The sequence below is a fragment of the Chroicocephalus ridibundus genome, chromosome 22 (genome assembly GCF_963924245.1).
Source record: "Chroicocephalus ridibundus chromosome 22, bChrRid1.1, whole genome shotgun sequence".
Lineage (NCBI taxonomy): Eukaryota > Metazoa > Chordata > Aves > Charadriiformes > Laridae > Chroicocephalus > Chroicocephalus ridibundus.
In genome coordinates this window covers 3,869,255-3,882,984 of record NC_086305.1, presented here as the reverse complement: position 1 = coordinate 3,882,984, position 13,730 = coordinate 3,869,255, and the positions used below count along the sequence as shown (strand labels likewise).

General features: G+C 51.8%; 1 protein-coding gene across 6 annotated transcripts in view; it reads right to left on the bottom strand.

The window, feature by feature from the left end:
- Positions 1-13,730, bottom strand: part of SBNO2 (strawberry notch homolog 2) — a 64,961-nt gene that overhangs the window by 9,559 nt on the left and 41,672 nt on the right. For 4 of the 6 annotated variants that reach the window (XM_063357814.1, XM_063357816.1, XM_063357817.1 and 1 more), the window contains 13 exons: positions 11,069-11,161; positions 10,377-10,473; positions 9,815-9,975; positions 9,210-9,343; positions 8,602-8,692; positions 7,099-7,242; positions 6,477-6,594; positions 5,951-6,056; positions 5,611-5,764; positions 5,032-5,208; positions 4,168-4,265; positions 1,596-1,678; positions 368-571 (listed from right to left, as the gene is read on the bottom strand). In XM_063357814.1, coding sequence (XP_063213884.1) covers positions 368-571; positions 1,596-1,678; positions 4,168-4,265; positions 5,032-5,208; positions 5,611-5,764; positions 5,951-6,056; positions 6,477-6,594; positions 7,099-7,242; positions 8,602-8,692; positions 9,210-9,343; positions 9,815-9,975; positions 10,377-10,473; positions 11,069-11,161 — 1,660 coding nt within the window. The remainder of the gene's footprint in view (positions 1-367; positions 572-1,595; positions 1,679-4,167; positions 4,266-5,031; positions 5,209-5,610; positions 5,765-5,950; positions 6,057-6,476; positions 6,595-7,098; positions 7,243-8,601; positions 8,693-9,209; positions 9,344-9,814; positions 9,976-10,376; positions 10,474-11,068; positions 11,162-13,730) is intronic. The other 2 variants (XM_063357815.1, XM_063357820.1) reach the window with 1 other exon arrangement.

Below are 13,730 nucleotides of genomic sequence, written 5' to 3'. Positions count from 1 at the left end.
GAGCACACGGGGCAAATTCTTCCTGCTCACTGATCACTCAGGTTAACGTGAATCAACCTCACAAGCCCAAGTTTGATCATCACAGGATGAAGACTAGCCAAGATCACAGGGCTGTCCCAAGCAGAGAAAGAGCTTCACTTTTCCAAGAAAACACCAAGAGAGTCTCCTCTCATCAGCTCACTGACTCCGCAATCCCCCCAGCCAGACCCCCCAGAAGGGTCCCGGCTGATCTGCCTCTGCCTGTGCTTGCAGGGCACCGGGGTGGGTGGCTGTCCCCAGCTGGGTGACAGGCACTAGAAGGAGGTGACTCCAGTTCCCAGGTCCCCCCAGAGAGGAAGGAGCCAACCCCGTGCTGCTGCTCCCTTACTTCTGTCGTCAGCTGCGAAGCCGTTGTAGGTGTGCTCAACGAAGATGACATCGTCCGTCTCAAACACGGACTCCGGGGAGGAGTTGAAGTCACTGTCGAGCCCCATGTCGGAGTCGGTGCTGCTGTCATCGCTGATCTTGATGACGCCCGTGAGGTCACACACGCCCTTCAGAGCCTTGGCGCAGCGGCCCCTCTGCTTCCCTGCTAGGGAGAGCGAGCGGCGTCAAGGGAGCGTCCCCAGCCGCGAGCATCAATGTAGAACAGCAAGCGCCAGTTCAGAAAGAGAAGGAGAAGGAGGAATCACAAAATAGCTGAGATTGCCCCAAATGAAAGGCTGATCTTGGAAAGACAGAGCCTCTTGGGTAGGGTGGGGGGCAGTTAGGGAGGGAGGGAGAGGAAAAAAGAGAAAGGAAGAGAGAGAAAGGAAGAACAAGGCACTCTTGTCAGGGCTGAAGCCAGTTGCACACATCAGGATGAACGCACAGCCGGCTCTAAGCAGTGCTAACTCCTCAGGGGAAGGAGTCCGCAGGTTTGCCTGCCTCTAGAGGAAGGTGCAGGACACGGGAAGGTGCCAGCGTTTCAGGATGTTGTTTGGTTCCAAGCACAGTAAGTCATGCCCCTGCTACATGACAGGGCTCACAAACCAGCCTGCACAGGCTGCTCTGCAGCAGCAGCCCGTCAGGATAACCTCCACAATCCGCCAGTGCTGCTGCCCCCCTCCTCCCTCTTTCCCACATCCCACTGCAGGAGAAATCCCAAAACTCTTCTTACCTGCAGCCGCAGCCAAGAATTTGGCAGGGAAGTGATCTCCCCCCCACCCCCCCCCCGCCCCTCCCCAGGACACCTGCCACGCTCTAAGTAAGGGGTAGTGGAGAACCCCCCCACCCCGGCTGCCAGAGGCTTCAGAGGTGCAGGGAGGGCTCTGGGCAGCCTGCCCGCAGGCTGGGCAAGCGGCCAAGGGAGGGGGGCACAGCTACTGGGCAAGTGGTGGAGGCGAGGACCTACGCTGTGACAGGGTCAGAGGGAAGAAAGGGTGAATGACCTAGAGCTGCCGTCCTCCGGATGAGAGAGAGCCATGGGAGATGCGCGGGAGGGCAAACTGAAACCAGGGCAGAGCAGCAAAAAGCGTGAAGTAGGGAAAAGGGAAAAAGGAAAAGAAAAAGCTGAGTGGCTGGGGTGAAGCAGCAAGGCAGGAGGTCAGATGCTGGGCAGTGGAGTGTGCTCTTACGTTTTCTTTTAATGCCAGTTCCTTTTTCTCTCTTTCTTTTGGTTGAAGGAAAGTGCTTCTGAATTAGTGATAGAAAGACGCCTCTGAAAGTAAGATGCAAAATTTATTCTAGCTACCAGGAACAGGAACATCTGCCGGTTATCATGTAGCAATGTGTATTTGAGATAGTACCACATTTCATGAAAGAGGGGTAAATCCTGCACCACGACTCCCAGCGCGTGATCAGCCAGCCACCGGTACGGCGTGGCTCTGCAGAGCAGCAGCAGCTCAGACTGAGCGTGTTTCACCAAAGGCTTCTGCCAGGGGAGTGTGGGCTGCGCCAGCAGATCCTCAGCCGAGAAAGGACGTGCTGAGGGAAGGGAAAGCACTGTAATGCCGGGAAAAACCCTCTGTGCCACGGCCGCCCTGCTGGCGGGGGCAGTGGGGCCGTTCCGGGGAGACACTGCAACAAAAGCAGAGCAGACCCTGGGCTCTGCGCTACCACGTGGCATGCCAAGGTTGCAAGACCTTTCTATAGCAACTAAGAGGGAGTTTTAAACGGGAACCACTATACTGGGAAGCTGTTACATCCCTACTGAAAAATCCAGGAAGTCCCAGTGTCCCAGCCCCTCTCCGTGCTCTGACAGCAGAGACCACCCTCAGGCTGTCCAACAAATGTGCTCCACCAAGTTCCTCCGATGAACTGGACGTGGGCCCGCTTGCCCACGAAACGGAGAAAAGTGACAAAACACGGATACTGGTTTCAGGTGAATGGAAAAAAAAAAAATAAATCATAAGAGGTGGAAAACAAATGTTTCTGTGGGCTGTTCTGCAAATAAAAGAGAAAATGCTTAAATGCTGATCGTGTTGGGTGGGGACGAACCCCCAGTGCAATGAGAAGGCAGTGCTGAATGAGCTCTGGTTGAAATAAAACAACGTTGGAAGCGAGAGCTGAGAGGTGTGGACGTGACAACTCGCCCGTGTGAAAAGAAGGGAGCCTTGGGAACCAGGGAGGGAGCTCTAAGACCCTTGGCGTGAGGGGCTGCAGGAGACAGAGGCAGCTCCGCTCCCCGAAGGGGCAGAGCCCTGCGCTGGCCGTTCAGGGGCTGCAATTACCCGGCACCAAAAAGAACCCTTTTGTCCCGTGCGCTGGGGTGACCCTGGGCTCAACATGCAGAGACTCACTCTCAGGTCTGGAACCTCCCTGCCATGAAACCTTGCTCATTTTCCCCAACGTTCGCACTCCCCGTCTTCCCTGCGAACAAAGGGTTGGGCTGGTATTCACTCACTGAGCAATCTGTTTATTTTTAACCCCGTTTCTCGGCATCTTTTAAACAACTGCTTCTTCCCAGCACACTCCCCTCAAGAAATCCCCTGAAGTGCTGTAAAACCAGGACGCTGCATTTGGAGGCTCAGCAGATGCCAGAAGATACTCGTTATCTGGCCAATGCTGCCGAGCAAAGAGCTCTCGCCTCTAGACCTGGGGTCAGAGTCAAGTGCGTGATCACTAACAGACCCCTCCCTCCTCTGACAGCTGAGCAAGGCTCAAAGGGACCACACAGTCCTCCAGCCCGAGTTCCTCTGAATTCTGAGACATGAAAACCAATCCAAGGGACCAAATCAACCCAAGCAGTGGTTAGACCTGCCTTGTGCACTGCCACCAAACTGGGATTTGTTTTTCAGGAACGGACTGGAGACAGCAGAGCGACACCGACCAACGCAAACCCATCAATCAGGGAGGAAAGTCTGGCCTAAACCGGACACAGACTGTCTCTGGCATCTCATTGCTCTCACCTGCATTAAAAGTCACTTCGAAAGAAAACAGAAACAGCCCTGCCACCCGCAGAACTGAGGAAATGTTCTCATTTCTCAACTCAACCCAATGTCCCAGGTTTTTGTCACCCATCGTGCAGGAACAGCCACGTTCATGGGACGGGCTGGTATTTTGAAAGTTGCAGAAATGAGGGGGAGCGTAAGCCTCATGCTCTGCTGAAAGGGCAGCACGGGTCCTGCTGCCGGCGTCACTGCAGGCACAACCGCCTCCCCCTTTAGCCAGGAATGAAGGCAACACAACCAGGGCACTGCAGGAGCCTGGCAATCAAACAACGCGCCCTGAATCAAACAACGCGTGCTGAAAGCCAGCACTGATGAACCTGAACTCCTCGGACCACTCCTTCCCCTCACTCCTCCGGCGATGCCGCCTCACATTCTCATCCCGGCCTCTGAGATTCCCTTCCTCACTTCTTCAGCGTCAACAGCCCTGTTTTCCAGAGTCAGACCTACACAAACCACACCGGAGCTTGCCTTTCTGGCTCTCCTACACCCGACTATTCTCTTCCACGCGCAGAGAGTTGGATCAGACTGTTCAAGCAAGTTTGAACCGCAGGGAACTTCAAAATCCGGCATCTAGCTCCCAAAGTCAGGCTGAAGAAATAGTGCCTCAAGGACCCAGCTAAGTGTCCTCTCCATTTACAGCCTCTATAGGGCAAAGCTTATGAAACTGCATGTCAAGTAAGTGGCCCCAGGGCAGGGCTTTCCAGCCTCCAGCCTCCCCTGCGTCCCCCCAGAAGGAAAACAGGGATTTTTAACTCACTCTGCAGCAGAGACAAAACAATTTAGATGCCCATCGTTCTCGTCCAGGACTTCTCTGGTGCGAGCCTCCCCGGTGGACTGCAGGCCGATGACGATACACTGCGGGGAAACACAGAAGGCGTCAGGGAGGGTGCACCGCAGCCGGCGTCAGGGCACACAGCCACAGGAGACCGGATTTCACTGTCCCACGTACGTCCCCCTCGGCCCCTGTCCCAAACACGCCTTGGGCCTGTAGCAGAGCTCCTGATCAAGAACCATCTCAAATCTTTCAGCATCCAAAACCGCACCTCTGCTCACACCAGAGAGGACAACTCCAATTACAGAAGCTGACTGCCTTTCCTAGGTAGTTTCTGCCTAAAATTTCCGAATCGCATCCAGATGGATGAAAGGACAGGGCTGTGCTTGGCGTGACGGATCTGGTACCTCTTCTAGAATCATAGAATCTTCACGGTTGGAAAGGACCTTTGAGATCATCGAATCCAACCATACACACACAAGAAAACCCCTACGATCTCTGCCACTGAGCATGCCCTGAAGTGCCAATTCTAGCTTCAACATGACCCAAAATACCCTTTCAGATCAGCCTGCCCACATCTACCACAGACAAACACTGGGTAATGCCTCGGAAGATGAGACCACGATAACTCCCCAGTACCATTTACTGTGAATATTCTCAGAAACCCGGACGCTGCACTTCGTTCTGGTTAATCTGCAGAGAAATTCAGCCTTAAAGAGGTTTGGAATGGCTTTCAAGTCAAGATGAACAATAATTAACTCCCCCTTTGGTTGCAGACTACAAAAAAGAATTCACTTGCAATGCAAGAGCGATGGCTGCTGCCAGTGCAGCGAGGCTCCGATACCACACCTTGTCCTTCGCCAGCTCCTCCTTGGCAAGCTCAACGAGTCGCCGGACTTTAGCAGCAATGCAGAGATACTTGAAGAAGCGTTGGTGAGCTGACCAGAACTGACCCCACAAGGACTTCCGAGACTCCAAGCCGATGCAGTCGGCTGCCTGCTGGAACACCATCAAGGCCTCTGCCCACTGCAGACAATACCGAGAAAGGCCGAGTTAATATCTTAGTTTTCTTTTTCATTACTGCTGTGCAGGAGGTTATTAGAACAGTCTGGGGTTTGATAATCTGATTTAACATCAGTATTTATGTCGCTGTGTTAGGCCGAATGACCAGCCTGGTTATTCTCTCCTTTCCACATTAGCATGGTGCTGCAAGCTCTGGTTTGCAAATATGGAACTTTTGAATAGAAGCCAAAAAATATAAGATAATTCTTTATTTAAGCTGAGCACATGTACCCCTTTTTCCTTCTCATAAACCAGGTCTGCGGTCATGGCCACGTTTAGGGTCCTCAAACCCTCCCACACACCAAGCGGCTGTGCCCAAAGTGCAGTTAAAACATGTGTCCCCCCCCCGCAGTGGGACCAGCTCACCAGCTTCGCTGCCTTGTCGTAGACAATCTTGTACTGTTGATCCAGCGGGATCTCCTCGATTCTGAAGGTCACTCCAGTGAAACTGAGCTGCCTGGCAATGTACATTCCACTGACCTTCATGTCCATTGCCACGATCTCCATTGCACCAACTCCCCTGGGAGAGGAAGACAGCTGTGAAACCCCTTCCTCTGCTTCAGGGCAGCACCGGGTAGCGCCTCTGCAGAACCACCACCTCTCCTGGCTCTAGGTGCCCACTGTCCCCAGTTGTCGCACCCATTTCCCAAACAAAGGCTGCCACAAAACCTAAGCTGCGTGAAAAGGGACACCGGACATGACTCACCTCTTTTCAATTGCATGCAGGAACTCATCAAACGCTCTGAAAGGGGTGCCCGGCCCCCAGATGCCCAGGCGGCTCATGTAAATCATGTTTTTTGGCTCAGAGGCACCTGTTTGAACAGAATTCACTGTTAGCGGCACTACAGCAGTTGTGAATAGTTTTGATTCAAGTAAAGTGAACTCCTAAGAGGATGGTAATTTGCTCTTGTGCCTTTGGAGGCCCAAGGGCCTTTCCAAGCATTGCCCTCCGTACACTAAGCTGGAAAGCGTCACCGTACAGCTGAACAGCTGGCCAGGAACAAGTTAAACTGGAGAGGAATTAGTCTGACTTGCCAAAAAGCGGTGAGTAATGGCAGTGCTGGGGCTTGGGGCAGATCTTAGCACCCTCGGCTCTAGCACTGCACAACTGTTCACCTCTTCTTGCAGGAACACACGCTCTCAGAGGACGTGCTCGCATCCCAAGGGCACCCTTCCCACCACAGAGGTGACGGGCACCGCGTGGTGCCCACACAATGCCGAGAGAAGCTTACCTGTGGCACTGGCATAAACAACCCTTGCTTGAGGCAGTTTGTTCTGAAGGTCCAGCACTGCTTTGCCCATTTTAGTAGAGCTGGCGTTTTTGGCTTTGTGGCATTCATCAAACACAATCTGGAGGGGAATGTCAGTTAAGGAGAAAGGATCTATTTTCACCACGAGGACGGGAGCAGACAGAAAATGCAACCCAGCCTCCTCCAACCAACTGAACAACCAGTCCCAACATCAACAGGACCGACTTCTTCCCCACATTGCAAACGATCTGTTGGTTTTGCCTCTGCTCCTCAGAGCCCCAAGTCATTCCCTCCTCCCTCTCCCTTCACTTCCAAGGTGTGTCATGTCTTGTATTGCTGAGGGAGAAGAACGCTGAAAAGGTTGATCCCAGCTGCGTTCTTCCCCTCCTCCCACGAACACTGCAGCCTGTGGAGGAGGAGAGCGCGTGGGGGAATGCGTGTGCTTACAGCATTTAAATATCTACCGCAGGCACCCGGCTGCTCGGCACAGCTGCTCCCAGTGACTTCAGATGGCCCTTAGCCCTTTGTTCCTCAGTGAATTCAATCACAAGCATGCAGTTCTTCTCGTTTGCTCCTTTTTTTTTTTTTTTCTTTAAAAGGATACAACTCCATCAAAATTTTCCCTGCACCAGTCCAAAATTTGTTTTAAGCGTGTCCTGTGCTGCCCGCCTGCCTGGCTTTCACCGATCAGCGCAGAATAAGTGGCAAAGAGGACTCCTTCTGAGGTAGCTGTGTCGCCATATTTAATCTGCAGAGAGGAAGAACAAGAGCACACGCGCTCACGGTGCTTGTCCCCAGTACGTCGCGCCCATTCGTTGCCCACAATCAATACCGCCGATTGTGCCGCGACCGTGCAGGACACACGCTCCTGCCTCCAAGAACAAAACCCAATCTGAGAGCAGAACAGACAAAAGACTGTTGGTAGCTGACATCTTTAGCACTTCTATTTGGCACTGAGATACGGTGATGACAGGGACTTTAAACGTCTGGACGAGCTCCACTCGCCAATGTGTCAGCACATCTGGATGCATGCAGTGAAATACGGAGGCCACGCTAGGACTTCAATTTGCTGGCCAGCTGAAGTCGCTTCATTTTTTTAAGCAACAGTTTAGAATGTTTAGTTGTTTTGAACCCTCCCATCTGTTTTAATTACTTCGAGAAAATAATTTTCTCTTTGAGCAGGTGAGACTGTTGCCTGCCTTACTGTGACAGGTCCCACCTGTCATGAAATAAAAGGCAGGGGGAAAAACCCATGGTGCCAATCTGAAGAAAGTTCCATTTAAAGCCTTTTTGGTCTGAAAACAAACATCCCTTTCATTCTCTTAATAGATGCATTCAGAGGTGTCAAGCCCATGTGGTTTCCATTGACTTCGTAAGAGCTGGTTGTTCAACACCACTAAAAACCAGAGGAGAGTGCTTCAGCGAACTGGCCAGTGGTGTGGCAAACACAAGCCTGGACAAGGCTGGTGTAGTGGATAAGAAACTAAAGCGCGGGCTACGAATGACTCTGAGAACAGTCACTACACAACTGCTGGTCGTTTCTTTTGAGAAATACTTCATCCTCGTCACTGAATAACTGGAAGAAAGTCTGAATATTCTCTGATTTGCTCAGCGGGGGAAAACGCCCACGTGCTCAGCCATGGCACCCTGCGTCTGCAGCCCCCTGCCAGGCACCAATCTGTGCGTTTCGATGCTCTCCCTCACTTGCAAGCTCTGAAAAGCTATTCCATGAAATCGGCGCTGCCCAGGAGAGCAGAGCACGGCCCCACCGAGCAGGAGCTGTTCCCTCTGCAGGACTCTTCGGGACCAGCGAGAAAGGTTCAAGCCCTGCTTGAACTCTGCACTTGCCTGGAGACACTTCTCGCTCCCTGCAGGAAACAGCCCTGTGCTCACAGAGCGGCTCTGCAGAGCGTATAAAAATAGCACGAGGCCAGAGTGGGAAAAGCACGCCGAGAGAGGGAACAGCAAGCTGCCCGCTGCCTGCTACTGCCTGTGCCACCAGCCACGCGGCGGCAGGACCCACTGCTGCTTTACGCGCCCAGGCGGATCCATCTAACTGCTACTGTAGGCTGATTTTCCAGAACACCATCCCAACTTCTCTCCTTACCTTATTCAAAGCATGCACAGGAATGTGGGAGGCTTCAATGTCCTTCAGGTCTCTCTCGGCATCATACTTGAGATCATTGGAGACGCTGAACCTGCAAAGCAAGACGTGGGTCTGGTTATCTCCTAAGGAGACAGTCAGGGCATGCACAGTGATTAATAGCTCTGACTAAAGCAACAGTAGGTGTGCAAAACCGTCACATTTCCAACTGCCCACACACCTCGGCGCACGATCCCACAGCAGGCTCCGGTCTGCCGCTTACGACAAGCTGTGTGTGTTCTGCAGTAACACCCTGCACTCCAGGGGCTTGTGCCCGCACCCAGGAAGTCCACGAATACCCCCTCGGCCGACTTCAAAGGGAGCGGGGATAGGCCTGACACTGCACTCCAAGCAGTACATAATCTGCTATTTCATAGTGACTCATTCTCCATCACCGCTGCAGGGGAAATATTCCCATTTCACAGGCACAAAGAGGTGGAAACGACTTACCCAAGGCCACAGCATGAGTCAACTATAAAGCCAACATCAGCACTAAGGAATTCCTTACTCCCAGATCCAAACTAACTCCAAGGTCTTACGGGAAAAGAGAAAAAAAAAACACAACAACTTACCACAGAGCTTTTTTCCTCCCTTTAAGATAATTTTCAAAGATGATGCCCGCAACTGTCCTGCCCTTTCCAACGCCAGCACCGTCCCCAATGAGGAACCCAGCTCGCTGCCCGTTGGGTAACAGAACTTCATGTTGCTGCAAAATCAAGAACAGAACCGGAAATTAAACTAGATTTGCCTTTACCAACGGCTTTGATGTGAGCTTATAAGAGCACCACTTAACCCTTTCACGTAGCCCATCAATGCAAGAGGCCATTTGCTGGGCATTTATCCTGCCCACATAAATCACAGCAGAAATGGTCAAGTGTCGCGGCCAAGCTCAGAAGTGGCAGTTCGTGGAAAAGGTCCCCAGGTCCCCACAAGGTAAAGCACACCCTTCCGCAACAAAAGTCAAAGGTTCTTGCCTCTTCAGGAAACAGACCCCACAGAAGTCCCCGGCTTCAAAAAATCCTTTCAAAATGCATTTAAACTGCCATATGACAAAGCTTCCGAAGTTTCATCACCTATATTAGAGGTTATTTTAGAACGCGCTTGAACATCGGTCCATGCAAAAGGCAGTTTCTTTCTAGTGTACGACGCGCGAGCTGGGTACACCGGAGCCACGTACCTGGCAGGCGTAAATGATTGCTTCCAGCTGTAGTGCAGAGAGGGACCCTTTGTCGGCAACGGAGCGCGGCAGGGAGAGGGTGTAGGTGATGTCGGGTGGGGGGACGCTGGACAGGGTGCTCGTCTCAACCACGAGGTCAGGGTGGTGCTTCCCAATCTTGGCTAAATGACAACACGAAAAACAGATAACAAGTTCTTCACTCCCATGAGGCACCTCAAAAAGGACTGCAGACCTCGTATTAATAGTCTGTAGCCCTCCGCTCAGGAACAGAAGGGACAAGCCCGACGCCTACTCTTCGCTCTTTTGTTCCGTTGAAATTTCAGATTGCCAAAACCAAGTCATGCCTCCCCCAAAAGCAATAGAAAAGCGTCCTGTTAAATTAGCGTAGCACCAGCAAAGGATCAGCGCATTGGTAAAGCTTTTCTAGAAAAATCACAAGCTTGGGATGTGCCACGGCAAGCACCACACACCTCTTGCAGGAAAATAAAGGAGCAGTTAATTAGGTTGGTCCACAATGGAGTTAACAGAACTTCCCATACTCCTGAGATGGCAAGACACTCACACTTTGAAGGTATATATTCTGCATAGGTCTCCGTTTGCCCCAACTCTTCTGTTTCTTCCTCCTCACCTTCATCCTCCTCCTCTGCAGGAGCCTGAGACTGAAAAAAAACCGCAGCATTGATCAAATGTTAATGTTCTCATTGAACCACGGACACACGCAGTGCTACACGGTGCCAGAAACAACCATTTAAACCAGCTCTATGCAAATTCACAAACCCTTCAAATATAATTAATCTCATTTACAGACTACAGCAACACAAGGAAAACCGTCTGTGAGAACCCACTCCGGGGGCCCAGCAAGTGCTTGAAGAGCTCCTTTCAACGCCTGCCCCCCCCGAGTTAGGGAAAGATGGCTGCATCGCTTTTCAGCTGGGCTGTGGGCGAGCGTGAATTCAGCCCAGCTCTGCCCTAATCCGGCCCCGAGTAAGGGACACAGACCAGCTTTAAACTCAGCGTGGCGCTCAGCAGCGTAAAGCAGAGTCATGAAATCCCAAATCATTCTTTAACATCACGAGGTTCCGCCAAGGGAACTATAAGACGCTCCTGGAAAAGGGCAGGGGCTGGAATGTGTCCAATTTTCTCGTCTCGCTCCCTCTGAAGGGAGAACGGTGACAACTGCTCCCCTCCACCCTGCGACGTTCCCAAGTCAAGAGCCTGGTGTCCGATCCTTCTGAAGCCGACCACGGCTCTCACCTGGTAGCTTATGAGGAGCGGGGTGTTGGGGACAGCAGGAACGTGGTCGTTCGAACTGTTTAAGCCAGAGAACGATCTGCTGGGCGAGAACAGCTGGAAGAGAAAGGGTGCGGTGAGAAAGCAGCCTTAACCCTCAGCCCTCCACCCCCAACACGCATGAAGGTACAACAACAGTAAAGACACTTGTGCGCTCTACTCGGATCTCACACTCTGATGTTGTCAGTGGACTTTAACACCTTCTGTTTGCGAAAGAAAAGCTCTGGGCAGTAATTCTGGAAACTAATAAATCTCGCGAATGCCATACGTGCCTTTTTTGACATACGCACACGCACAGGGAATAACTGACCAAGGTGAACACATTCTTGCAAAGTGTGAACGTTTTGTATGCGTGCCCACGTGTGATGGAAGCCTGCAGGGACACATGTCCTCCCCCACCTGCAGGACACGGAGCCTTTCTGCCAAACTACACCACATGAAGATAGGTGATGCCAAAATGGCACGTTTTACCTTTAAACACGAGATCTCAGGCATAAACCCACCTTTCACACGCCTCCCATTAGCACTGACAGATTACCTGGGCAAACATCGCCACTTTCAAAGGGCTCTCAGAAGCCAGCAGTCCCTGTCAAGACGTGACTGAAGGTTATTACGGGAATACTGGACCTGCTCTGCACCGGGGCAGTTACGTTAGTCACCGTTTCCCCACGTACTTCGAAGGGAACACTGTACAAAACTGCTCTGCCCTTCCCGACAAGGCACGTCCCTGTTAAAAGGGGCCGTGTAGATTCTTGTTGCGGGATCATGGGTTTTATCCTGAACTGGCGAGTCCAACTGAGCGCTCTGGGTTGGATTTGCTAATGGAAGGGAACCAGCACCACTTTGGGAACCAGACGGGGACACTGGAGTACAGGCGAGGAGATCCAAACAGGGATAATGGGAAAGACCGAACAAAACTGCAAGCAAAAGCCATCGCTGGGAAAGGACCGAGCATTAAACACCAACGCTTCACATCTTCTTACCAACTGCCCTTGAGGCAATCATTTACTTAACATTTCTGCAATTTTGTTTTTAACATTAAAAGCACTCTTTGAAGTAATCACCTAACTGCCCCGGAACACAACCCAGTAACAGCGGTCCTGGGGGCAAGGACCGCTACCTTCTGCCTGAGAGCACCAGAGCCTCCAGGCTTCCAGCTGCTCTCGCAGGACCACTGGTGAGGAAGGACCCACTAGAGACCAGCCACAGGAGCTCACAGCACACCAAAAGCCCCCCCAGACCAGCGCTGGGGAGGGGTCTGGCTGCTGGACAAGCTGCCCAGGTCTCTCCATTCACCAACTGCTGCCTCAGAATTACCGATGGCTTTGGACCATCCAAGCCCACGGCACCGCAGCCAGCCAGGACAGCTCTGAGACACTCCGGAGCTGGGAAGGGAGAGTCGAGGAGATCCTTTGTCTGCCCCCACTCAAACAAAAATCACACTGGAATTTCCCGACAGCGAGCAAGGTCAAGCCAGCAGCTCGCAGCATCCAAAGCAATCAGCGCCGCCAGAAGCAGCACTACTTCAAGTTTATAGCCTGCGGAGAGTGCCAAGCTTAGAGACCCATGCTCCACCAGCAGAAGTGAAAGATGGGAAGTTCTTAAGCATAAACACTCCGATTATTTCCTTTTTTTTTTTTAAATTAAAAAAAAAAAAAAAAAAAAAAAGAAGAAGAAAGAAAAAAAACACCCTCCATTACTGGAAGCCTGAGTCAGAATTACCAGAAGGAAGCTGGACGGAAGAGCTATTTTCAGTGCCAACAAATCTGGAGAGCAGGTGAAACATCTCCACCTAAAAATCCGAGCTCAGTACAAGAGTTTCCTCTTAGGCGAGAGAAAGGCCCGGATCTGCTGGAATGGCAGGACTTGCTTCTCGCAGTTCTAGCAGTGGGAAGTTAATGCAGGTCTGGTTTTGCATCACGCAATCTGCAAAGTATAAATCCCTGTTCTCCCAAATTCAGCATCGGGGCTTTGGCACGCGGCACGTCGCCTCAGGCATCGCAAGGGAAGCGACAGAAACCTGGGCTGTTTGGAGCATTGGGAAGCTAATCCCAGAGCTGAGAACACGCTGTGAGGGCCGGTCCGGGGTGGAGGGCAGGAGCTACAGCAGTGATATGTCACCTTGCCCCACACCGAGCCTGTACAATTCCTTCCTTCCTCTACTCTCACTCACCTCCCAGCTTGATTTTCCTCTTCCTCCACGCTACATGTCTAAAAACGCTACAGAAGGGGCACACGCAGCATACACAAGAACACTGGGATGAAAGCAGGAGAGAGACTCATTCAGTAAAGCCGCTGACAACTGCACAAAGACTCTGTCTTACTTCCCTTTTTTCCCCCCTCTTTGCATTATTCTCCATTTTGCCCGATCTTGCCGTGACTTCCGTGGGAAAAGGAACAGCCCCATCTGGCTGACAAGCCAACCCTCCCCGCTGCATAAATTCGCTCCCTGTGCATTGAGCTAGGAGAAGGGTGTTCAAGATTTCAAAGTGCTCTGAATTAGTTAGGAAAAAAAAAAAAAAACAAACAACTCCATCAGCAGCTCACAAAAATCCTAGCTACAGGCTTCAGAGGCAGGGCTTTGCTTCCCCCATCTTAAAAACACTCCAAACTTGTGAGACGGTTG